This window comes from Tetrao urogallus, assembly GCF_951394365.1.
Source record: "Tetrao urogallus genome assembly, chromosome: 1".
In the NCBI taxonomy this organism is placed as follows: domain Eukaryota; kingdom Metazoa; phylum Chordata; class Aves; order Galliformes; family Phasianidae; genus Tetrao; species Tetrao urogallus.
The window spans coordinates 102,663,353-102,687,379 of NC_136813.1; the positions used below are offsets into that span (position 1 = coordinate 102,663,353).

Here is a 24,027-nt window from a genome sequence, read left to right on the forward strand (position 1 = left end):
GGGGGCTCCTCCACAGCCCTACTGCAGCTGCTATGGCTGAGAGCGTCCGTGCTGCCAGCGCAGGCCTCCCTCCCTCCTCCCCCTCTTTTTGGGCTGGGCTGTCGCAGCGCAATGACGCATGAACTCGCTGCCGCCGCTTCCACTGCCATCCTTGAGGCCTCGTCAGCTGCCGGGAGATCTGCACTGGCCCACGGAAGGGGCTGTTAACATCAGCTGGTACCCTGTCCGATGGTTGGGCGAGGTGGTGCAAAATACCGGCATCCCGTGGTCACCATCCTGACCCTGTAAGTAGTGGTGATGGGTAGCAGCGAAGCTGGTGGACAGGAAGCAGCCAGCTCTCCCCCAGCAAGTCTCACAGTGATGATTAACAATTCAGATATTTGCTGCGTCTGTGGTTTTTCTTTCGGCGTTTTTCCTGAGTCAAGTGGTGAAGGGAGAGTAGTGGGTTCTTTAGCCATATTGAGGGCAGAAATAAAAAGCAGCAGGCTTTAAGTGTTTTGGCTGGAAGGGAAATGTTGTTTACGATACCCACTCAAGTGCCTGACTGCCGATATCAATGCACACTTCCATAGCCAGCCTCTGGATACAGGCTTAGTGTTGGTCAGAGCCCCTCTCTGCCCATTTTGCCCTGCCCCATGTTGCTGAAGGGTAGACAAACTCACCCTGCTTATGTAAATGTGGGGCTCACTCTCAAGTTATCTTTGTGGTATGAAAGTCACTGGGAGCCTGCTCTGATCTCCTGGCTCCTGCGAGCTACTTTTGGCAAAAACGTTGAAAGGAGGTGCATTTATTATCTGCATGTTCATAGAATCATAGAATGCCTTAGGTTGGGGGGGACATTAAAGATCATCAAGCCCCAACCCCTGCCATGGGCAGGGCTGCCCCCCACCAGCTCAGGCTGCCCAGGGCCCCATCCAACCTCCAAGTATGGGGCATCCACAGCTTCTCTGTGCAGCCAGCCTGTGTCAATGCCTCTGAGTAAAGAACTTCTTTCTAACATCTAACCTTTCTTTTAGTTTGAAGCCAGTCCCCCTTGTCCCATCACTATCAAATGATGTAAAATGTCAGCCACCTTGTTGTAAGCTCCCTTCAAGTACCAGAAGGCTGCAATGAGTCTCCATGGAGTCTCCTCCAAGTTAAACAAGCCTAGCTCCCTTAGCCTTCATAGGAGAGGTATTCCAGCCCTCTGATCATCCTTGTGGCCTCCTCTGGATCCAATCCAACAGCTCCACATCCTTCTTGTACTGGGGGCTCCAGTTTTGGACGTGGTACTCCAAATGGGGCCTTACAAGGGCAGAATAGAGGGAGACAATCCCCTCCTTCTCCCTGCTCACCCCACACAGACTTACCAACACATGCCTGCACATTACACATGCATGCCAATATCCACAGACAAGGGTGTGCTTTGAAGGCATATAGTCCTTTAAGTGATGGGCCCAGTGTCCAGGCTGCTGAATGTTAGGTGTTTAGTAGTTGTACTAAACTGAGAAATAATTTTATTTTTTTTATTATCTTCCTCTCTTTTTTTTTTTTTTCTTTTCTTTGTAGTGCTTTCTACATTGAAGCAGTCCTGGGGCAAAACCTGTGTCCTAAATCGATGGAAAACTACGTGGCGTCAATGGTGCTGAGTGCACTGGGGGACACGCTGGGCTACTACAATGCAAAATGGGAGTTCCTGACAAGCGGCCCGGCCATCCACAAGGAGCTGGCAGCCATGGGGGGACTTGGCAATTTCAGCATCAAAGGCTGGAGGGTCAGCGATGACACAGTGATGCACCTGGCCACGGCCGAAGCCCTGGTAGCTGCTGGGAAGAATCCAGATTTAACGCATCTCTATTCCCTGATTGCAAAGAACTACAAGGAGTGCATGAATGACATGGACAACAGAGCTCCAGGTTACCTCTCATTGTGTTGCCTTGGCAGGTCTGCCCTCTGCCTCCTCTCTCCTTGTGGCTAAGCATCTCTCACTTTCCTGTAGCTTGGATTCAAGGCTGGCCATGCTTCTTACCTTCTGCTTTTGTCTATTGATTGCATTGGTTGTATTTCACACACAGCCAAAAGTTTTCTACGCTCATTAGCAGTTTCAGGATGAACTGGGGGAATAGAAAAAAGGCAGGGTGGAGTGGTTTGGGCTTCTCCGAACTAGATGAGAGAAGACAACATTTTGCTCACATTTATAAGACATTCTTACAGGTGTTTCAGGCCTTGTCTTGAGCTCAGGGGAGGAATGCTAGGTTTTGCACAGGGAATATGTCTTTTCCTACATTCCTAAAAGAAAAGCATGATTTCAGCCATGTAGAAGAGCCATCTTAAAGCAGAACAGGTAAACAAAGAGTTAATATAGAATTTCTGGTAATAAATGCTAAAAATTGCACATAAAATATATTTACAAGTGCAGAAATCCTTGCTTGGAATAATTACTAAGCCCAAAGCCCACTTTTGGCTAGTTCCACCTGTCCACTTTCTGCAGCTGAACAGTCAGGTCACAGTTATCTTTTCTGAGTCATGTAGCTCCAGGTTCTGTTTCTGCAGAAACAGAACTAAAAGCAGTGTTCAAAGTTCAGCCCACAAGCAGCAGGGATGGACAGGGTGCGGCAGCTTGGGGAACGATAAGTGGACAGGCTGCAGTGGCCAAGCTGCATGCAATATATTCCTGTCATTCCTGGTTCACCCAGGCCTGCTGACCAACCCTGTCTTTTTCTGTGCAGCTGGCCCAGCTTAATCCAAATGCTTGAATTAAATATGAGCAATTGAGGCTGGGCTAGTTTTAGCTACTTCAGGCAGCACAAACTGCCTAGCAAACACTCAAATGCTGTGATGTAATGCCCAGTTTATACAGTAAAAATAAATAGGTTTCAGACTTGCCTATTTGGAAAGGCCAAAATATATCATGAATGTTCTAGCTTGACATTAAAACTGTTTTCCTGGGAAAATACCCTGCATTATTCTTTTAGGGTCACTGAGCATAGAGTGACAGAGCTGTGCATTTCTACGTAGTAAACCAGATAATAAATTCAAGCAGGAATTTACTCTGCATACCTTTCCATGGCCACCTCCAACCCTCCCATAAAGGATGCAAGTATCAGCATTCTTATCCATCATAAGATGGATAATCTCTGTTGTCAGAGTAGACAACAAATAAAATATTTAAGACAAATAAAATATTTAAGAGGGGGTAATGATGCTCGCCAGGATAGCAGCCATCAGGAGGTTAAAACTTCAACAGAACCACTGCTGTTTTGGCAAAGGAATGTCTTGTAGGTCCCCTAGCTGATGGGGTCTGCAAAGATGGAGCAACCACAGCTGGCAGTGAGACAACAACTGGAAGCTAACTCTATCTCTGCCATCTAAGTTTGGTGACGAAATCCTGAGCTGAAAAGAGTCTGAAACTGAAATGTTAGTAATTAATGGCTATGGTTTATAGCATGCCTGCTGCAGTCTTTAGGTGGGTAACTGTGCCCCAGAGCTGTTCTCATATGGAAATGAAAGATTTCAAAATAAATTAGCTACGGCAACTAATTGGAGTAACAAGGAAAGGCCAGGTTAGCTGGCTAAATAAAGATGTGACGCTTAGTTAGTGGGAACTGTGTCCATGGACACTGACATCAAAACATTTTGGAGTGGAGGGAAACTATGGAAAAAATGGAAGTCTATTGAAAATGCTCTTTTCTATTGAAAATGCATTCAGGAGCGCTCCTGCTGCAACTGCAGGGAAGGAATTGGGCTTGCCTTGGCCTCTGAAAGCTGAAATCTAAGACCAAGCTGTTTAATGCTCACTAACAAACTACTAAAGGGAATGCCTAATTCGTATCCTGAAAAGCCGTCTGCAGTTCAGGGTCTCCATGACATAATGATAAGTCCTATCAATAGAAGTTGCCTGTCAGTAACTTGTTACGGCAATTCAGAATAGATTGTAACTGAGAGTATAACCTGAGATGATGCTTTTCTGGACAAATTGAATACTCACTGGGGAATTGCAGCTTTTAAGGTTGAGAATGGAAATTTGCTGTTGCAATTTTCACCCAATAGAGAGGAGATTCCCCCATAATGGTGGGGGAAAGTCACATTGCTCACCTACGCAAGGGAATCCAGATCTGAAAACCAAAACCTATGATAATAAAGGGATTCCCACAACTTTATTAGTCATCAGCCAGTCACAGCAGAGACAAAGGTCGTCTATCTCACTGTCTTAATTCAATGCCAAGTTAATCCCTACACCCATTATGGCTTTTTGTGATGTGCCACAGCCCCGACCATATTTCTTTTTTCATGATATAGTACTCGGCCTGCACAGCTCTCCAGTAAGCCTTCTTCTTCAAAACGTTGCTTTTCATTCTGTTTCTAAGTCTTCTACCTATGGCTACACGGTTGTTTTAACCCACCTTTGTTATATGTACTGACAATTCCTAACCAACCATTACCGTCTGCATCCATGTAAGAGTCTAGATAAATGGAATAAAAGCTTATTGTGGCTCTGGGCAGCTGGTCTAATGGTTGGGGACCCTAGATCATCATGGTCCTTTTCAACCTAGGGCATTCTATGATTCTGTGATTCTATGATATTATTCTATTCCAGAAATACCATCTAGTTGTACATGGTGCAACTTTCTCAATCCAGCTTTCTTCAGACTTTTTGCTTCTATTTCTTCTTTCTTTGGAACAGTCCCCTCCTCAGGTCACTTTTCGGTTCTCATTGTTAGTGAAAGAATTCCTAACCAGGATTTAGTAGGCTTCCAGAGTTTCTGGTTTCAGAGACTCCTACAGCAGTTCCTCCAAAATCTGATTTTCAAAAGTCTCAAGAGCATGATTTCAGCTCAGTCTCCCATCATCAGTTTTCCAATGATGTAACTTGTTAACTGTTTAAAAGCACATGATTTACAGTACTACTTAAATCTTGGGAGCCCTAGCTGTTGTGCACTGCTTCGTTCTACTTTTTTCTTTTCGTTTGCAGGGCATTAGTGGTGATGCCCTAAAGTAATATGCATATTGTGCAAGTGACTGTTTGCTTGTTATTGCAAAACAGCTTAAGCCTTGTCATCTTCCTCATTTTCCTTTCATTGCAGCTAATGAAAGAACAGTCTCGCTTCTTCTCTGCACTGTTTTGTTGCCTGCTCTCAACCTGCCCAAAAATGCCCTGACAAAATGTTTTCCTCACAGTTTCAACAGGATTGCGAAATTCTTTTTGTTGGGCAGATTTTGATTTTAAGCTGCCCTGGTTTCTTTGCTCTCTGTCCTCACCAAGAGGTCCATCTAACTAAGGACACATAGGATGATTGGCACAACTTTTTTAAAAATCATGGTTTTGTCCAATACAATCTTTTGGGGTCTTCTTATAGGTGTATAAACATAGTACATACAGATTTGAAAAATGCTTCAATTTTCAGTTAATCCTAGCAAAGTTGGAAATTATACTGCTGGCATTCTTAACAGTTTTGATGCGGAGCAGCCAGCACTGAACTAATCCATTCCATAGAAAGCTTCTTTAGAGGCTTGAATGCAATGCCTAATTTGAGACATCGTAGAAGGGACATCATAACTGTTCAGTTAGATCAGTTTTGCCATTCCTTATCAAACACCATGCCCACTACTTCCTCCAGCTGAGAAGTGTGGCCCTGAAGTTTTCTCTCTGTAAATCTCCTGCAGGCCGAGTCACAGAATCACAGAATGATTTGGGTTGGAAGAGACCTTAAAGCTCGCTCAGCTCCAACTCCCTGCCATGGGCAGGGATATCACCCAGTGGATCAGATGCCCAAGGCCACATTCAACCTGGCCTTGAAGGATGCATCAAGAACATCTGGGCAGAGCCAGGTTTTGGGTCTGGGCCGAGCAAAAGCAGCAGGGCTCATCTACTGGGCAGTGTGCGACACAAGCATCACACCAGAGGCCGGCACGTAGGCACACTATGGCTGAGGCTGGTGAAATTGCAGCACAGGTTTGTGCCTGGGTCATGCTGTGGGGAATTCATGAGAATGAAAGTAGCCTGACAGCGTGGGCTGCGCTGATCGGCAACCTGCTTTTTTTTCCTATGGGGAACCCTTGCATAGGCTGTTCCCATTCTCAAAGTTCATTTCAGCTGACAGGCTGGCTGGATGAACAGTCTGAAAGCAACAGGGTGAAGCTACATTTTCAGTTTGAGGCAACCATTCAGAGCGAGCAAGCACAGAGCTTGCATCCCACACCTATCTAATATGCCTATAATGTAGCAACTCTGTCAGAAAAAGAAGGATGCTACAGACACTCAGATCAGGACCATGAAATCATCCATGTGACCTTATTCCTGACAGCAGCCAACTGTGATTTATTGCTAACACATGGCTGGGAGGCAATCTTAGAACTGTGCTTGGATTTGGATGTATTTTGATTATTACAAGGGAGCTGTAAAATAGACCGCCATATACCAAGTCCTATTGCCAAGCTTATGTGTGCAAGTAAAGAAGCAAACTGTTCTGCAGAGTATGTAGTGCAGTGTCTCACTGTGACTAGCAAGGTCCTGGGACATGCAGGTCAAACTGCACCTGAGATAGCAGAAATGCCTGGTAACATGAAGTTTCTTGAGCAATCTTCTTCATACTCTCTCCCACTTACCTCAGCTTTCTAAGTGAGCACGAGGAACAAAACGGTGGGAGAACCCCAGCCTTCCAAATCCAGCTTTGCTGTTGTCTAACATACTGAAAAAGTCAAATGAAGGTACCTGAAATCCGCTCACGACTTTATTCTCTGCTGGAGGAGAAATATTTTAGAACTGTCTAGAAGAGAAAACTAGGTAAAAAGGCCAAAGCAAAAGAGAGTGAAAAATAATGTATTTTTGATATTTGATACTTGAAACTTGTTTGCCCTTCCTTGCACACAAACCGGATGCTTAGCACTCCCAACTTGTTTCATGGCTGAAGTCAAGGAAAGTATCTGCATACTGAAATTTAGATGCGTTTGCTCAAGTGGCTTTACCTATGGATGTGTTGGGCTAACTAACGTGTTACCAAAACTGCAGCACAGGAAGAAGCAGAATCATTGTTTTGAAAAGTGAATAGCAGAAATAGGAAAGGGATGAGGGCAGGCAGAGAGAAGTCAGTGTGTGCCATCCCACTTGAGGAGACGCAGAGCTGGGCTGCGGTTGGGCCAGGGGGTCTGCCTGGAGCAAGAGAGAGCTGAGGAGCAGGGACGAAGTGTTGAATAGAGTGGAGAATGGACCATCACCACTTGTATAATTTAAAAATTAGAAGGGAATTTAATAAAACTATTAAATGGGGGCTGGCCTAGATGATCTCCAGAGATCACTTCCAACACCTACAATTCTGTGAAATACTTTGCATAACAAAACTGTAGCTCTGATTACTGTAGGATGTTAAAGAAGCCTGAAAACACTCATTGTCTCAAGCTGGGGAGAACAGTTCAGGGTGGGTAGGTCTATGGGGATACGTATGGTACGTGTGGCCCTTCGGGTCTGAGCTCTCAGCCACGCAGAATCCTCTGCCTGCTGGGCAGTGCTGCTGGGCTGCGCTCACCGCACCTTTTGCAGTCTCAGCACAGTTAGCTGCTAGTGGCTCTGCTCAGAGAGCAACTGCAGTCGTTCTTCAGCTGATTTAGGAGAAACACGGCAAAGCCAGATACACACAACCTTGTTGCCACGAGGCAAGTACTTGATTTATCACTTTCCGACAAAGCAAAACTGCAGTGAGGGAGATCTGGGTTTCTTGCAGAGAACATTTCCTAGTGGCCGAGGCACTGGGAAGGATTCCTGGGCAGGATGGTGGCTCTCTGTCATTAACGGCTCCTGTGTAAGAGTTGAACAGCTATCAGGAAAAAAAGGAGAGAGACTCATTCTTGCAGTGAGTTGGGATCGAGGTGCTCTGATGGCCCTCCAAATTTCCCTTCCGCTTATGTCCATCTAGGTCACTAGTCCCGTGTGTGCGTAACATATCTAGCACATACAGTACGTGTGCTTTACAGATGCTATCAAGAAACATGAAATGCAAATATTGACTGTAACGGTTACACACATAAATCAGCAGGGGATTGTTTTTTACCTCCCTGGGCTTTTTAATTATTTTCACAAACCAGAACGATTGGCTCTCTCTGGGAATGTATACCCAGGGTACGCTGGCAATTTCAGGCAGGAGGCAGCAGCTGTTTTCTCAGGGAAGCCTGAATCCCTTACGCCAAATAACGGTCCCTGGGAGACCACCCTGCATGCAGCACCGGCAAGCACTGTGCTCCAGTGCAGAGGGGCACGTTACCAGCACCGGCTCTCTCTCCCTGCCCAGGTGGAACATGTATGGACAATGCACTGAAACTGGACCCGGCGAGACCGGAGACCTGGAAGGCTCCCTTCAGCCCCAGCGGGGGTGGCTGCGGTGCTGCCATGCGCTCCATGTGCATCGGGCTGCGTTTCCACCGTGCTGATGAGCTGGACACGCTGGTGAAAGTCAGTATTGAGAGCGGCCGGATGACTCACCACAACCCCACCGGCTACCTGGGCTCCCTGGCCTCTGCTCTCTTCACTGCACTTGCAGTGAATGGCGTGCCGCCCCTGGCCTGGGGGAAGCGGCTGCTGGATGCGCTGCCGAGTGCCAAGGCCTACGTGAGCAGCGCTGGTTCCTCCGTGGAGGAGAACATGAAGCACTGGTGAGCTGCTGGGATGGGTTCTGTGGGGAGCAAAATGAACCTAGAGCACAGGAGGGTGAGCTCTGTTCATACCTAAGCTTGAGGAGTCACGTTATGGTGGACTCGTAGAGCAGTGCATCCCTGCCATGGGATCTGATGGGTTTGGGAAAAATACATCTAACATACAAATGGCAGGTTTAGTGTCACGTAGCGCTTTTTGGACCCGATATAAGGCAGCCGGGCTTTTCATCTCAGCCATGATCTGATGAAAGAGAAGCGGGGCTGGGGAACAGAACCAGGCAAGGGGCTGAGCTCAGTCTGAAAGTGGTAACCAAATGGGGACGTGCACCCAGTGTAGCTCTGCACAGAAGCACTCTGAATCTTATGGATGACTCAGTTCTCGGTCTGAGCCTTTGAATCCTTTGAGGTGACAGCGGCAGGTGCTAGGCTGCCTTCACCCATGTGGCTGAAGAGAGGGGAAATCTCAGTGCCTTTTACTGTAAATCCTGTCCCTTTCAACAACGGGGGATGCCTGCCTTGATGCTGAGCTGCCACTCCGGGCTCTTTGGGTGGCATGTTTTCAGCTGTATGATTTGGCAGCAGGACTCCTCTTACTGTAGGTTCAGGTTGGAAATTAGGAAACATCTCTTCTCAGAAAGAGGCAGTGGCACAGGCTGCTCAGGGAGGTGGGAGAGTGACAGTCCCTGAAGTGTTCAAGAACCATTGTGGCACTGAGGGACACGGCTAGTGGGCATGGTGGGAATGGGCTGGTGGTTGGACTGGGTGATTTTAGTGATCTTTTCCAACTGTAATGATTCTGTGATTCTAGGTCTTACTTTGAAAAGCAATGGAAAGAGTACCTGGAAGAGAGAGGCATCTTGGATGGGGTCTCGCCACCCACCTTCCCCTCCAAGTATGGTGTGGAAGAGAGGGACTCTTTTTACACCTCCCTCAGCTACAGTGGCTGGGGGGGCAGCAGTGGGCATGATGCCCCCATGATTGCCTATGATGCACTGCTGGGTGCAGGGGACTCCTGGACAGAGCTGGCTCACCGTGCTTTCTTCCATGGGGGGGACAGTGACTCCACCGCTGCCATTGCAGCTTGCTGGTGGGGGGCCATGCATGGCTTCCGTGGCATCGCCTCCTCCCTCTACACTGACCTGGAGTACAGGGAGCGCCTGGAGCAGGTGGCCAAGGAGTTGTACCGTATTTCCCGGGCTTAATGTACTTGAGGCCACGATGAGGCTTGCATTTTCTGTCAGTGCGCTTGCTTCAGCACGGAGACCATTTGAGGGCTTGGTGGGGGTTTGATGGGAGCATACAGCAGTGTACCCAACCTGCAAGCAGCTGAGCTGAGAATTTCCTCCTCCTTTGCACAGTGCTTGAATCTTAAGCAGAGGAGGAGCACCCACTGCAGCGCTGCCAGCAATGCTCCAGCAGCTGGACAGGCAGCAAAATGCAAACAAGCTGCCCCAAAACAAGGTCCTCCCACTCTAAGCATGCCGGAGAGGATCAGGGATTCTCATGCCTGACTACAGGACTGGCAGAGCTGCTTTGCACTAAACCAGCAATGGCTAATACAAGCTCATTACCTTGTACTGTACTGTCAGTGAGAACTGTCACCAGCTCTAAAAGCTCTCCTCCTCTGCACAGTGAATACAACAGAAATTGCCTCAGCCTGCTAAGAGAGGAAGCAAACAGCCAGTTGCCTCAGGAACAAGAAAGCTTTCTTACGTGATTATTTTAACAGATTGCATTTTTTTTTTTTGTTTTGTTTTGTATGAGCGTAGAAAGAAACAGAAACTCTGCTGTTGCATCTCAAGTGCATTGTGCAGCTTCATGGCACTTCTGCTCTATGTGCAGGAATGTATCACACTCAGTTTGGTTAACAGGGGACGTAAGCCCTGCTGACCACACCTGTATTGAAGATAAGGGTGGGTATAAGGAGAACATTAGGAAGCTGCATTTTACATCAACTTCAGCAGCTTCTGTACTCAATTATACTTATCTGCTTACAGCGATGGTTATTGGTGTTAATGGTTATTTGCTTACCACTTACCATGTATTATTCCATTAAAAAATGTTTCTTCAAATCCAGACTATTGCACAGTAAAATACTTACTATTTCAAGAGCAATTTCAAAAACAGCGTGTCCCACTCAATACATCGCCCTGGAATGTCTCTGTTAAATGCTATTTTCCACGATGGGAGGAAGAAGGGGATGGGAAGGAAGAGTATGCTGGGAGAGCCAGAGGGGGGCATGGTGCCCACAGGCTCCACCTGGATGAGTAGTGAAGCACTGCTGGGGAGGATGGAGTTATTGCAGTGGAGAACAGGGCTGGAGGGAAAGGCTGCCCAACAGGGGGAGTTGGCTCTGGAATTCAGCACACCGCTATGCAGAGTCTGTGCATAAAGGCGCAATGAAAGCCCAGATCAGACAAACACCAGCAGCAGTATGAGTCACAATTTCAACACAGTTTACTACAGTTCTCGGGTGTGTTGTATAAAACATGTTTTAGTGCAACATAGTACAAAGTTTTTTTTGTTCTTTAAAAAAAAAAATCCCAAACATTTTTCCGACATCATGCATGGATAAGCTATCTCTCTTTCATCTTGGGTTCATAATAGAAAGTTACAGCAGAGAGAGTGGTCTGAAAAGCTTAATGTTGAAACTCATTAGAGTTCGCCTATAAAAACAGAGACGTCTGAGACTGGGCAACACACTGCCAGAACAATGAAGAAACGTCACTGGCAAGATACTTTCTGGACCATCACAGGCTCCGCTTCCTGGCAAAGCCTGGGCTTGGTGCAAGAGCTGCTGGGCTGGGGAGGGACCAGTTCTGGCCATGGAGAGGGGGCCAGGGGAAAGCCCTCCACCGGAGCCCTGGTCTGGGCAGCGCTGTTGAGGCAGCAGGCTGGGAGGAGGAGCTCGGTTCAGATGCAGCGCATGCGCTGGAAGAAGAGCTCCTGCTGACTTTCTCTTTCTCCTTTAAAGCTGAAATGAATTGCAGTTCCTACCCTCAAGCAGTATGTACAAGAGACACTAAATTTATGAAACAATACCCACTGGCTGCAGCTGCTGTTGTTCGTGTCGTGGTTCTTCAGTTCCATTCGCTTTTCATCCCACTCCTCTCTTTGCAGACTTCTTATCCAGAAAGGGAAGACAAGTGCGTGGGTGCGTGGTATGTATGTATATATATATGTATATATATAGAACTGTGATATTATGCATAATTATGCATATGGGGCCAGTAAGCAATTATGTCTCAAGGAGAGAGACTTTGCAGAGGGTGAGTGAAATTTGGGCTTCTCAGTGGAAGAACCAAATACCATTCTTGTGAAGGAGTAGAGGTGGTCGGCATCAAAGGTCTGACGGGCTCCCCCATCACTGGAATGGGACTGTCTGCATCCATGTGGGAAGATGCAAGCTCCACCTGTAGCTCATCTTCTAGAGAATGTGCTGTGCAGATCTCCCACCTGAGGCTTCACCACCAAATTATCAAGGCATTGGGGACCAACCCCATGAGTGCTACAGAGCATCTCCTGAAGTTCCCTTCTCTTCTCGAAGATCTGTCTGACCCTCCTGAAGAGGACAGCAGCTGTAGGCATGGCACCTCTCTCAGACAAGGCGGGGGGTCTTGTAGTTGCACCCATCTGCCCCAGTTGGTTTCAGCCATGCTGCAAGAAATAAATGGCTGGATTTGCCAGGAAGACATCAAGGAAGACAACAAAAGGCCGTTTTTGGCAAACACTTTCTTCCGCCAGACAAAATGTTTAAGGTGTATCGGGGAGGAGGCGGTTTCCTCCACAGGACACAACAGGGGTACTTGGCAGTATGGGGTACTGGAACACAGGTGCCCCATGTGGAGAGAGCCCCAGTTTGCTTTGTGAGAGCCATATCTTTCACAGAAAGAACAGCATTTCCTGTCACAGAGGTTGTGCACAACAAAAGCAGATGACTTTGCCAGGAGAGAGGGCTTACGGTGAAATGGTTTCTCCTCCTGACTTCCTCCTGAAGTCCTGGAGATGGCATACACAGACACACACATAGGATATTTCTCTCAACCCAGAGGGACATGGGAGCCCCCAGGGCGTAGATGTGCCGCAGGCCCCTTATCCAGTCCAAGCTAGCACTGGGAAGCAGTGCAAGGAGCGGGGAACCCTGGTGACACGAGGTTACCTGCATGTCCTCGCTGTGTGTCTGTGACTGGACTCCTTGGCTGAGCCACCCAGGGACTGGGAATCCAACCTCTGGTACTTTCTCTTTCCCCCTTTCTTTAGTCACTACTTTGGTCAAGTTGAAGCCTTCAGAGACTGGATCCAGCCACCCATCCCAGGCAAGCAGGGCACAGAGGGGAGCTGCCTTGTCAGAGGTGGCAGCATGGAGACACGGAGAAGCCAATCTCTGGTATACTGGACTGTAAGAGGACTCTCTTGGCAACCAACAAAGTCAGAGCTTTCAGGTATCTTCCTTCCATCCCCTCATTCAGTTCCTGGAGATAAACAAAACTGCTTTTGTCCCGATTTTGAGTGCACTGAGCATTCAGGTTCTCCAATATCAGGAAATGCTCCCAAAAGGTGAATTGCCTCCTCCCAGAACAGTACTGCCTTCTCTAGAACAGTAATGTGGAGGCACAAAGATGATGAGGACAAAGCCATTTTTGAGATGGACTTCCTAATACCCCAACCTGCCCATCAGGACATGGTCCTGGCTTTATCTGATGTCAAAGAGGAGTAGCTGGCTCAGCACACCTTGGGAAAAAGACCTTCTTCACCATGGCACAGAGCATAAGGAGGAAAAACAAGGTCTGTTTTGGTAAACAGACACATTGACCTCCATAAAGATGGTCCCAGGACCAAAAGCACCCCGGGAACTTCTTGCTCCGTGGAGAGAGGGGAAAGCCTACAGTTCTTTGGGAGACTAAACAGAAACGACGACAAAAAAGTAACGTCCCAAGGGACAACAACTGATGGCATCAAAAATTAACAAGAGGAATATCCGCTATGTACAGCAAACGCACAGACCTCCGGTCTGTCTCAGTGGCTGGGTGCATTCCCACACGTGCTGGAAGAAGCCTTAGACCTTCCCATCCATGCTGGCTGTGCGCTTCACAGAGCTCAGCTGCTGCATCGCAGCACAGACGCTGAAACAACTGAAACAAGAACAACAAGAACCACTCTTCCTCAGGGCTCCTGGCGTGCCTCTGCCTCTCTCTCTCTCTGCATGTCCCCCTGAGAGCCTCTGCCCCTTTAGTCTATGGTTCCTGGGTGGATGCTGAGCACCGGTGGCTCTAGGCAAGTGGGTGAGTAGTTGAGGTGCGGCTCTTTGATCCACAGCAAGGGAACCCCGTTTTTGCCCTCTGAATTCTTGCTGGAGTTCCGGCTCTTGAACCGTACCAGGAGGATGGTGATGATCAAGATGCCGAAGATGGGGAATGGGTAGAAGAAGACAAAGTAGAAGAGGGCGTCATTGGAGCAGATGACAGACTGCAGGGTGGAACCTGAAAAGATGAAAGATGTCACATTTTATACCGTCTGTAATGCAACAGCCCACAAACTTTCAGAAACATAAAATCAAACGCTTATTAATCTGTATCAATTCAGGAGATTGCGCTATGAGAAAGACATCAATACTGGAAAATGGAGCACCAGAAGAAAGGTATCACAGGCCATGTTTCAGGTTTATCTCCCACTAAGAGTTACACGAGTGCTAGAGAATTCCCTAGAGAAAGACTGGGATGCCTGGGGACATCGGCTCTTCTCACCTGCATCCTGCACGTGAACAGCAACTGTGCCTGACTCCTCCTCGGCCAGCCGGTACCACACGCCGCTGGGGTCTGCCAGCCACTCCTCCACACGACACGAGTAGTTGCCCGTGTCAGTACCACTGGCCTGCAGCACCGTCAGGCGGAAGAGCACTGCCGAGAGCCGCTGGAAGCACAGGCGGTCCTGCCAGCGACCTGTCCCAGAGCTGAAAATGGCGTCAAGGCCCACGCTCAGCACCACCTCCTTCTCCTCCTCGTCTTCCTTCTCTTCCTCTTCAGCACGGCCACCCACCTCTTTGGCTCGGAGGTTGTACCACGTCACTGCGAAGTGAGACTCGGGGCTGGAGCGGGACAGAATGCTGCAGTCCAGCTGGAAGGACTCCTTCTCCTGCACTGTGAGGTTGGCAGTGGCCGTGTCCACCTGCAAGGTGGGCTCTGAGATAACGAAAGAGGAGAGGTGAGCGTGGAGCAAAATGCTGCCTGCAAAGCCACCCTTTCCCAGCACAAACACATAATCATGGACAGAATCGCAGCATCATTAAGGTCAGAAAAGACCAGTAAGGTCACCCAGGCCAACCATCGGCTCATTCCCACCGCGCCCACAAACCATGTCCCTCAGTGCCACATCTACCCTTCTCTTGAAAACCACCAGTTGCAATGCCGGTGCAACTCAGGCAAAACCCAAAAGCTTGACACGATCTGCCAAGTCCCACAAGCACCCGTGCAGCCAACCCCACAGAAGCAGCATCCTCACCTCGCTGTGTTCCGCCTGGCCCAGAGCCAAACTGGAGCTAGCTGACTGACAGCCCTGTGCTGCTGCAGCTCACACAGACACACTAAAGGATGTGCCGGGAGGTACCAGCGGGCACTGAGGAGTAATCACAACTACTCAGCTGCCAGAGCAAAGTGTATTTCACTCCACTCTTAGCATGCCCGAAATTGCTCAATGGACTTGAAAAATCAGTATGTCTAACATGTGTGAGGACAGATTTTTTTTTTCCCACTGAGTTGGGAAGTTAATTAGTTAACAGGCTTCTCTGCAGAAATGACCGCAGAACAAAAACAGCAAGGACGCTTCCTAACGTTTCTGTTTCTTTTTTCTTACTGCAAGGCTAGAGAGATGTTTGTAGCTAACTGAGATACAGTGGCCAGAACTAAGATGAGTTGATTAAAGGCTGACTTCAGGAGCAATTAACATCTGATTTAGTCATCCTGCCAGGGAACACATACTCTGGGGATCACAATCAGCCCAGATCTAAGCTTTCATTTAAAGATTAAAAGCCCTTCCTAATGCACGAGTTCAGAACTAAGGGCAAGGCAGCAGCTCGCTGAGGAGAGGCCCCTTTCTCCTCTAGTGCTGACAGCAGGGCAAGCCCTACCTCTTGCAGGTAGCTGGGTGGGAGATGGCCCTGTGGGAGAGGGCACTAGGTACTGCTGTGCCCCAGAGTGAAGTCTGCAGGCTGTGGGTGCCCTCCCCAAGGAGAAGGAGAATGGGCTTTGCACTATGGCACCTGTCCTATAAGTTTTTCCTGTGGAAAATTTTCATTAAGGCCAGAGCTGTTAAGGCTGTAGGCAACACGAGTGTTTTCGGCTCCCATCTTCCTCAGGAGATTCCTACAGGAATGAGGTAAGCCTTGAGATTTCAGGGACTTCTGAGGTAAAAAGGAGGAAGGGAAGGAAATGAAATGGCTTGTCAAAACAAACAGCCTCCCCCATCTCAGCAAGTTAAACAGAAAGAGAATTGCACTCTGAAGATGCCGAGAGGCTTTTTTTTTTCTCTTAGCTCACAACTATGGTACTGGAAAATGAGTATGGAGATCCTCACTAATGAGATGTGAGTCACAAGCTATCTATTTTTAAATTCACTCATTTTTTAGGTACCGCCTGCCATGAGGAAAAAATAAACAACAACAAAACACTTTACACATATCTATATATCTTAAATTAGTGCACCCCCAACTCATCCTCTTCTTCCCACTCCACATCTTCCCACAATTCAGAAAGAACCTAAAGGATTTCTCCTCACACTCAGTCCCTCGTCCACTAAGTCTGGCAACATTTAGCCTGAATGAGGAGCTCCACTCACACTGTGCAGGCACACAAGGTACAGGGACTGCCCAGGGACCCTGGGGACCCTCTACTGAAGCCATCTCACACAGAGAAGCTTTGAGAACAAGGACTTTGTGAACAAAAGCTGGGCTGCCCCCTGAGACAACTCCTGCTCTGCAGCATAAATCTTCTCTGCAAGGAATTATAGCAAAAACCTTCCCAGAACTGTACTGTTTTGCCAGCTCTGTGGCAGAGCTACGTCATTGACACTGTGATGAAATGTGCAAGCATACAGCACCAAAAGATACTAGCACAGAATGTTTTTTTTTTTAAAGCTGGAAGGTACCCAGCGAGTCAGGACTGTAACTTTTGTTGAACCTACAGCCTTCCTTTCAAACAGGCATTTAAGATGGCGTCACTTGCCTAAAAGCTAGAGAATCCGTGTTTCCCAAGGCAAATTGTCCTTGCCTCTTGTTATCTATTATTAAAACTGACAGAACTGGAATTTTCTCCCTGCTTTTAAGTTCTTCAGCACTTTTCCCCCCCAAAGACAAAAGAAAGCATGAAAAACATCCTGATCCCTGCCTCCCTGTGGTCTGGACATGGCCAAAACAGTGTTATGGAACAGAGGGCACCTGAATCACTATTATGACTGAGAGGGGGGCCTCTCATGCCTCCTGGCCAACAACAAGTATCCACTCGCTCATACTGGCTGGCTCTTCCTAGCCAGTAATGAGTTGCCTGGTCCCAATCCACAAAGCCATGGAGCTGCATGCCCTACATGTACTTCTTTACCTGTGGAACAGAGAGCAGCATCATGCCAAACTGCCTGCACATCAGTGAATACCTTGACTCCACTGCTGCTTTCTTCCTATGCAAGGACCCGGCGCCTTGGGCACATGTCTGGGAAGCACAGAGTGCTTCTGCTATCTGACTTTCAATCCAAATGTGAATAACATTAAAGTTTATTTTACTGAATTTGACTAATGCGCTGTTAAAAAAGAAAAATATAGGTGCAGTGGTGACAAAAATCGCAGATCTATCTAAGCTCTGCAGGGCTTGCAGCATGCCTCTTTCAGAAAAAGGCAATGAAGACAGCCAAGAAAGCATTGTTGTGGCCCATAGCACAGTGGTCCCAACCACTGCCCAGATTCACTACCAGTGACACACAGATGGTGCCCTGTTGCATTGATTCAAGAGGGCAGAGAACTGCTCAAAGCCAGTGGCATGAGACCCTCCTCACCTGGCTGCTTTACGATGAGGGTGGTGAGTCCAGAGAGGTCCTCTGCCCGCTTATACCAGCGGTCACTGGGGTCAAGCAGCCACTCCTCCACACGGCAGTCATAGGCCCCGCTATCCCGCACAGTGGCATTCTGGATGGAGAGCAGGTAGAGGCCCGGTGATGGGCTCTCCAGGTGGAGCCGGCCCCGTAGATTCCCCAGTGTTGCCAGGTCCCCGTAGCGCAGAGTGCTCTGACGGCTCAGCCGGGCCACGGCTTCCTTCTCTGGGTGGCCTGGCCTCCAGACGTACCATTCCACCTGGAGCTGTGAGGAAGGGCTGGTCCGGCTGCTGACCTGGCACTCCAACATCACCCACTGGTTCTCCAGCACTGTGATGTTCCTGTGGGTTTGGTTCACGTGCAGGCGGTTATCTGCAGGAAAGGACCGCAAGAAAACAAAGAATCATTAAGGTTACGATCAGTTAGTCCAGCTGTCAACTCATCACCACCATGCCCGCTAACCATTTCCCTCAAATGCAAGGTGAACGAAGGCTGCAAGGGTCCTGTGTCTCCCCACATGCCCTTCCCTCAGGTCTACAATCCTATAGTGTGATGAAGAAAAAGAGGAAAAGGAGGAAAAAAAGGAAGAGAGAAGGAAAAGAAAATGAGACGGGCCTTCTGACCATTTGGCACAGAGAAGTGGGAAACTCCACATCTCCTGCTAGGACCTGGGGGGTCCCGGGTGCATGAAACCTCGTGAAGAGAGGTCACAGCTCAATTTTCTCACATTTTCCTGTTGTGGAAGGCACGAGCCTGGTCACACCCCAACCAGTAAGCTCTTCTGCTTTGGGAAAAGGAAAAAAAAGCAGAGGAGGGACTGCTGATTATAGGGAAATACTACTGCAAAACAAGAAGTGGCACAAGGGCAAAGTCACACAGTGTTTCGCTGCATTGTGAATGCCCCTGATTTTTGCTCCATAACTTCATTGATACAGCAGGAGTGATTGCAATCAGCTCTTTTATGCAAAATGACGTGTGGTACACTCCTAATTCCTTCACGACCTCGATGAAGGGGCACAGCTTGGACTTTCCTGGTACAGCTGCTGCAGTAAGCAATTGGCACTGCACAGTGAGAGGCAGGTGATGAAGGGGAGGGGACAGATCACAGCTTTCCCCTCCCTGACTGCCCCACAGCCATCTTGAGAACTTGCAGATGGAAACAAGCAGCTGGGACCAGCAATGAACAGTGTGCTCTGGCATGCTGTGCTCCCTGCACAACCAGGAGAACAAACACTTTGGGCACCGGCTATGGACCATACCCGATACCCTTCCCACACCCTTTCAGATAGAGTCTACACTGAGCTAGCCAAATCCAGACAAGAGAAAACTCACGTAGCATCTTACTCTGGTCCTGCTATCCAGCTGTTTCCGCCCTGCCTGAAAGATTTTCTTTCTCAGAAATAGGCATCTGGGGCAAGCAGGATCACGGCAGGCTTCTTTGTGAAGTAACGACACTTTGCCTCAGCATGCATGGGGTGCAAACTGCTCTCAGAGATGGTCTTTGCCCCTCTGCCTCCCATCTTACCATGAAATCAGGGCTCTGTCCCCAGCTTACGCTGGCCTGTCTTTACCAGAGATTTCCTTTACCACAGAAACCACCACCAGAGCAGATTTCTCCCCTCCTGGCAGCCAGCTCCCCCACCTCATTAAGCTCATTACTCACATCTCATGCATACAGTGCAGAGGGAAAAGAGATAAGACTCTCTACGCCTGCCAAGATACAGACTGTGCAGCAAAACATGACAATGCTTTCCTAGGCAGGCACACAGCAGTTCTCTCTCATTAGGTCGCTAGCTGACACTCTTGCTACATGATGCTCTTGCAGATAAAGAAACCAGATTGGTTACAGCAGCTCTTTCAATAGAGGGGAGCTGACATCCTTCACGTGGGACGCTGGAATGTACATCAACCCAGCCTAAGTGAAAGGGGGAACATCCCTTTGTGCAGGGATGCGCGGGCATGAGAATACAAAGAGTCAAAAAGCAAAGAGTGACAAAGCTGAGAGGGAAGTAGAACGAGGGACGCCAGCTGCTCAGCATGAGGTGAACATGAGAGCAAGCGCTCAATCAACCAAAGGGGACCCCACCAGCGTGCTGTGCAGTACCTGGCTGCTTGACAGTGACCTCGGTCCGTCCCGACACCTCCTCTGCCAGCTTGTACCAGGCGTGGTTGGGGCTGAGCAGCCACTCCTCCACATGGCAGTAGTAGCTGCCGCTGTCGCGGACTTCAGCCCGCTGGACCGTCAGGCTGAAGAGCCCTCCTGATGCTGAGCGCTCAAACTGCAGCCTGCCCCGCAGCCCCTCCTCCTCGGCGTAGGTGCCGTACTCGAAGGCTGAGCTGTGGGTGGTCTTCAGGATGAGCTTGCCGTCGGCATCGGAGGGCTTGTGCACGTACCACAGCACGGCAAAGTGCGAGTCGGGGCTGGTCTGGGATTTCACCGAGCAGTTGAGCGGGATGGGGCGGTTCTCCACCAGGGTGATGCTCCGCTTCGACTTGCTCACCTGCAGCTTGGTCACTGCCAGGGGGAGACAAAGGAAGGTGAGCAAAGGTGGGGTGTGAACATGGAAGAGAAACTCACCTGTCTGGGGAGGACCCAAGAGCTCTCCCCCAGCTGCACATGTGACTGCGCTTGCCTGGGTCCCACTTGCACTGGACTTTCGGAACAGAAGCATTTAGATGTTCTCTCACCAAAGCCCTTTTTTTTTGCTTTCTTTCTATTCTTGCATCCTCCCATCAGGTCCTTTCAGCAAGAGACTTGCTTTTTTCACAATTTCTCCTCTAAAATCCTTTCTTTCAATTCACTGTGGTCTAAGGCATCAAACGTAGCAAGAAGGCTACACCCAAACTCAAATTCCCTGTCTCTACAACGGTTCTCTAGACACAAGGGTGAGTTTTTCGACGATGGAATCACAGAAATTACAGCTTATACCAATGAGCTGTTGAGTAGTTTCACAGAAAACCATTTCCGGGAAGAGTGAATTAAACAAGTCTCTACTGCTGTCACACTGGTGGGACAAGTAACCCACAGACACGCTACAGCCAGGGAAGTGGTCAGGACTGCCAGCCCCAGGTCCACCATGCATTGTGTAACCTGAGAGAAGCCGCAGACACACCACTGCTCTTGCTTCCCAAGCGTAACGGCAGTTCCCATTCTGCTAGCTGAGCGGTCACAGCTTCAAGGACAACGTTAGGTCTTGTCCATGTAGGGGAGAGAGTGACGCTGGTTTCCAATTTCCCCCTCCCTGTAGGAGCAGACAGAGCCTTCCCCTGCACGTGTTCAAGCAGCTGCAGTGAGTGTGGACCAAAGGCACTGCTGCTTGCAGAGGATACAAGGCGCCCTCATGTGACACTTGCACTGGGTATACCCTGGAGGAAAGCTCACCAGCTAAAGGGCAGAAGAGACATGCAGCTTCTGCCACCACCTTCGCCTGAGTGCTGACATTCAGGAATAACTGATGAAGGGTGTCCCAATAACAGCCTATAATGGTTTGCGATAGCCGAGATGCAGAAGGCCCATAGCACTGTGCTGTTCCAGCCAGCCAATCCAAACCTCTCCCAGCTCCACCACCACCTCACATGGCTGCACCCCTCGAACAGGCAGCTGCTGAGAGAATAGTCCCTGTGCACAATCTCTAAATGAAACCCGCTGGGTACCAGAGGTACTGCATGAAGCGCAGCGCTACAGGCACAGAAGACTGAAATCTGCCAGGGGAGCTGTGCAGATCCATGCCCTGGAAACCTGGCCCACGCATCCCGTGTTTGCGAGGAAGACACGCTGCCCCCTCTCTCATTTCAAGTTCCGCCTTCCTTCCAGCTTCCCCTGGACCCCAGGGTCTCAGATGCCTGCCAGCACAAGTGATGATGACGAGTCCAGGGGGACAGAGGGTATACACAAACAACATCAAACAGAAAGAAGAAACTCCTGCTACAGTGACACTTTGTGCTTCAGTACAGTATCAGAGATAGGCATCCTGGTAACTCATTCCCCTGGAGCCCACCCTGCACACAGCATTAATAAGTATGCTAATAAAGCTGTGTTATGGGCATGGCATGCAGACGGTGGAGGGAGAGAAGGAGGGAAAGCAGCCCCTCGTTCTTCCTCTTTAAAAGACTTCAACTTAATGGAGAGATTTAGCATCGCATCACTGTATTTCTGTGGCACCCCTGCTACCCGACACACACCATTCCTCCATCCCCTTTGTTTCAGCCCAGGACAGCAGCCTCAGCCACCCGCCCATTCCACCTTCTGGGCTCTTAAGGAAGGTTATTTCAGGCATTAATCAATCTTCTGAGTCCCCGAGAGAGGAGCCAATAATGTGGAAGGTGATGCTCGGCAGCTTCCTTTCTCCCCCAACCCCCTTTCCAAACAGTTTATTTTTAATTGGTGCTGGATTATTTTCTGCAACCGTTACTAAGGAAACCTCTGTTACTATAGCAACTGTGTATGTTAAGTCAGTAGCCCTATATCTATTAAAATGCAGCATATACACACATGCTGTGTGTGGTAGGGTTGCTCAGCACCAAGATGTGTGTTGGAATTGGTGCTACCCCAGTGCCCAGGCCTGCAGTGATGGGACGATGACTTCTGCAGTGCTCCCCCTGGGACAGAAGGCCGCACAGGGAGCCACAGCCCTGACATCCTGCTAGTTAAAATTGCTTCAATGCAAAGAGAATCTTACTGCGCCCTGTGCAATTTGCCAGGTCATGTTTAAGTTACCACATGACATGGAAATTGCTGTAGTTGCTGAATGTGACATCCCAGGCACTCAGCCAGCCAAACCTTGCACTCTGACACTGGGAAACTCCCTTTCCTAGCCTGGGGATGTGTCTGGGCAGAGGGCCAGGAAGGGGCTCAGCCTCTACCTGCTGAATTGATACAGGCTGCCCCAGGGCACAGCATGCTCCACTGAGCACCCTGTGAGTTTGTGGGTGCCCCCTCTCAGGAGCCGTTAGAGGCCAGGCTGGATGGGGCTTTGAGCAACCTGGTCTAGTGGGAGGTATCCCTGCCTACAGCAGAGGGCTTGGCACTAGATGAACTCTAAGGTCCCTTCCAACCCAAATCTGTGATTCTATGCTCAAAGCACCCAGGTGGTGGGTGCAGCTGTGTCAGCTGGCAGGGTTACGGGCGGCTGCTGCTGTGCTGTCAGGAGGCTGATGTTCTCTTAGCAGTCTCCTGAACATCTGCTTAGGGAGGGAAACGGATGCACGTGTCTAGGTGAAACTACTCTGCATATTATCGACAAGCCATAATCCCGTTGCCACAACATCTCCCAGCTCCCTAGAGGGTGCCAGTAAAGAGGATATCATACTTTGACATGCTGTAATTGGCCCTGCATATGCTTTTGAGGCTCTCAATTTACACTGGCAACAAGTCATGGTTGCAACCTTCATATTTTTCATAAATCAGCCACACAAAACGGAGTGAATTCTTCAACAATGCTGGGGCCCTTAAGCCAGCACCAAGACTGCAGCTATCAGCTGCCCACTGACACAGAGAAATGCTGTCCTGCACCACTGTGGGCATCCCATCACTTCTGCTGGAGGACAGTGGGAAGCTAAATGGGTGATGACTGGAGCTGGAGCCTGGCCAGGACATGAGGATGCTGCATCCCTGCTCGGATGGCAAGGATTCTAAGTGTCCACAGAAGGTCTGTATTCTCTCTGGCCATCTCACCTCACGCAGTGTTCTCCAGCATTACAGGCCTTTTACATTACTTCCCAGGCTAAGGGTCGGGCCCTGGAACAGGCTGCGGTCGCAGCCCCAAGCTGCCAGAGTTCAAGGAGCATTTAGGCATCACTCTCAGATATAAGGCTTGAATTTTGGGTGTTCCTGCACAGAGCCAGGAGCTGGACTTGATGGTCCTTGTGGGTCTCTTCTAACTTAGGATATTCAGTGATTCTATGAGGTCCAGGAAGCTTGCACCTGTGGGCTGGGGTCCAAGCCTGACCCACCCCTACAGCCACTGCAGGTGAAAGTTTGGTTAGGTACTCTGCAATCTAATACATATTTTGTGGGTTTTTTGAACACCACAAGGCAAGCAGTCTCCTCAGGCCAAGCACTAGGCAAGCACAGTTATGCAGATATTCGGGGGAAGGGAAACCAGTCTTCAGTGAAGGAAGGCATGATGTACAGTTCTGCTGCTGCTCCTCGCAGTTGTTAAGGTGGGTGGCTTTCTTGCCTCTACTTCCTAATCATCAGGCAGAGGTTACAACACTCACTTTTATTAAAGCACACTGCAATCTGTAACTAAAAATGCCCTGATACAAAGATGCTCTGTCTCAAGACTCTTCACATCAACTTCCCTCATAGCTGTCAAGAAAATACAACAGCAG

General features: G+C 49.0%; 2 protein-coding genes across 3 annotated transcripts in view; one reads left to right on the forward strand and one right to left on the reverse strand.

The window, feature by feature from the left end:
* Positions 1–228: 228 nt before the first annotated feature.
* ADPRH (ADP-ribosylarginine hydrolase) lies at positions 229–9,824 on the forward strand (the record flags this gene model as incomplete). Of its 2 annotated transcripts, XM_079549424.1 has the most annotated exons (4): positions 229–284; positions 1,549–1,895; positions 8,262–8,622; positions 9,431–9,824. In XM_079549424.1, 4 exons carry the CDS (start codon positions 229–231, stop codon positions 9,822–9,824), a joined length of 1,158 nt encoding a protein of 385 aa, XP_079405550.1. The 2 variants fall into 2 exon arrangements, with proteins under 2 accessions (XP_079405550.1, XP_079405551.1); XM_079549425.1 differs by lacking the exons at positions 1,549–1,895; positions 8,262–8,622.
* A 4,027-nt stretch (positions 9,825–13,851) lies between these two features.
* The window catches only part of IGSF3 (immunoglobulin superfamily member 3), a gene marked incomplete at both ends in the record, with an annotated part of 74,525 nt that continues 64,349 nt past the window's right edge, over positions 13,852–24,027 (reverse strand). The window contains 4 exons of the mRNA XM_079549581.1: positions 13,852–14,102; positions 14,367–14,801; positions 17,659–18,066; positions 19,799–20,209. Coding sequence (XP_079405707.1) covers positions 13,852–14,102; positions 14,367–14,801; positions 17,659–18,066; positions 19,799–20,209 — 1,505 coding nt within the window. The remainder of the gene's footprint in view (positions 14,103–14,366; positions 14,802–17,658; positions 18,067–19,798; positions 20,210–24,027) is intronic.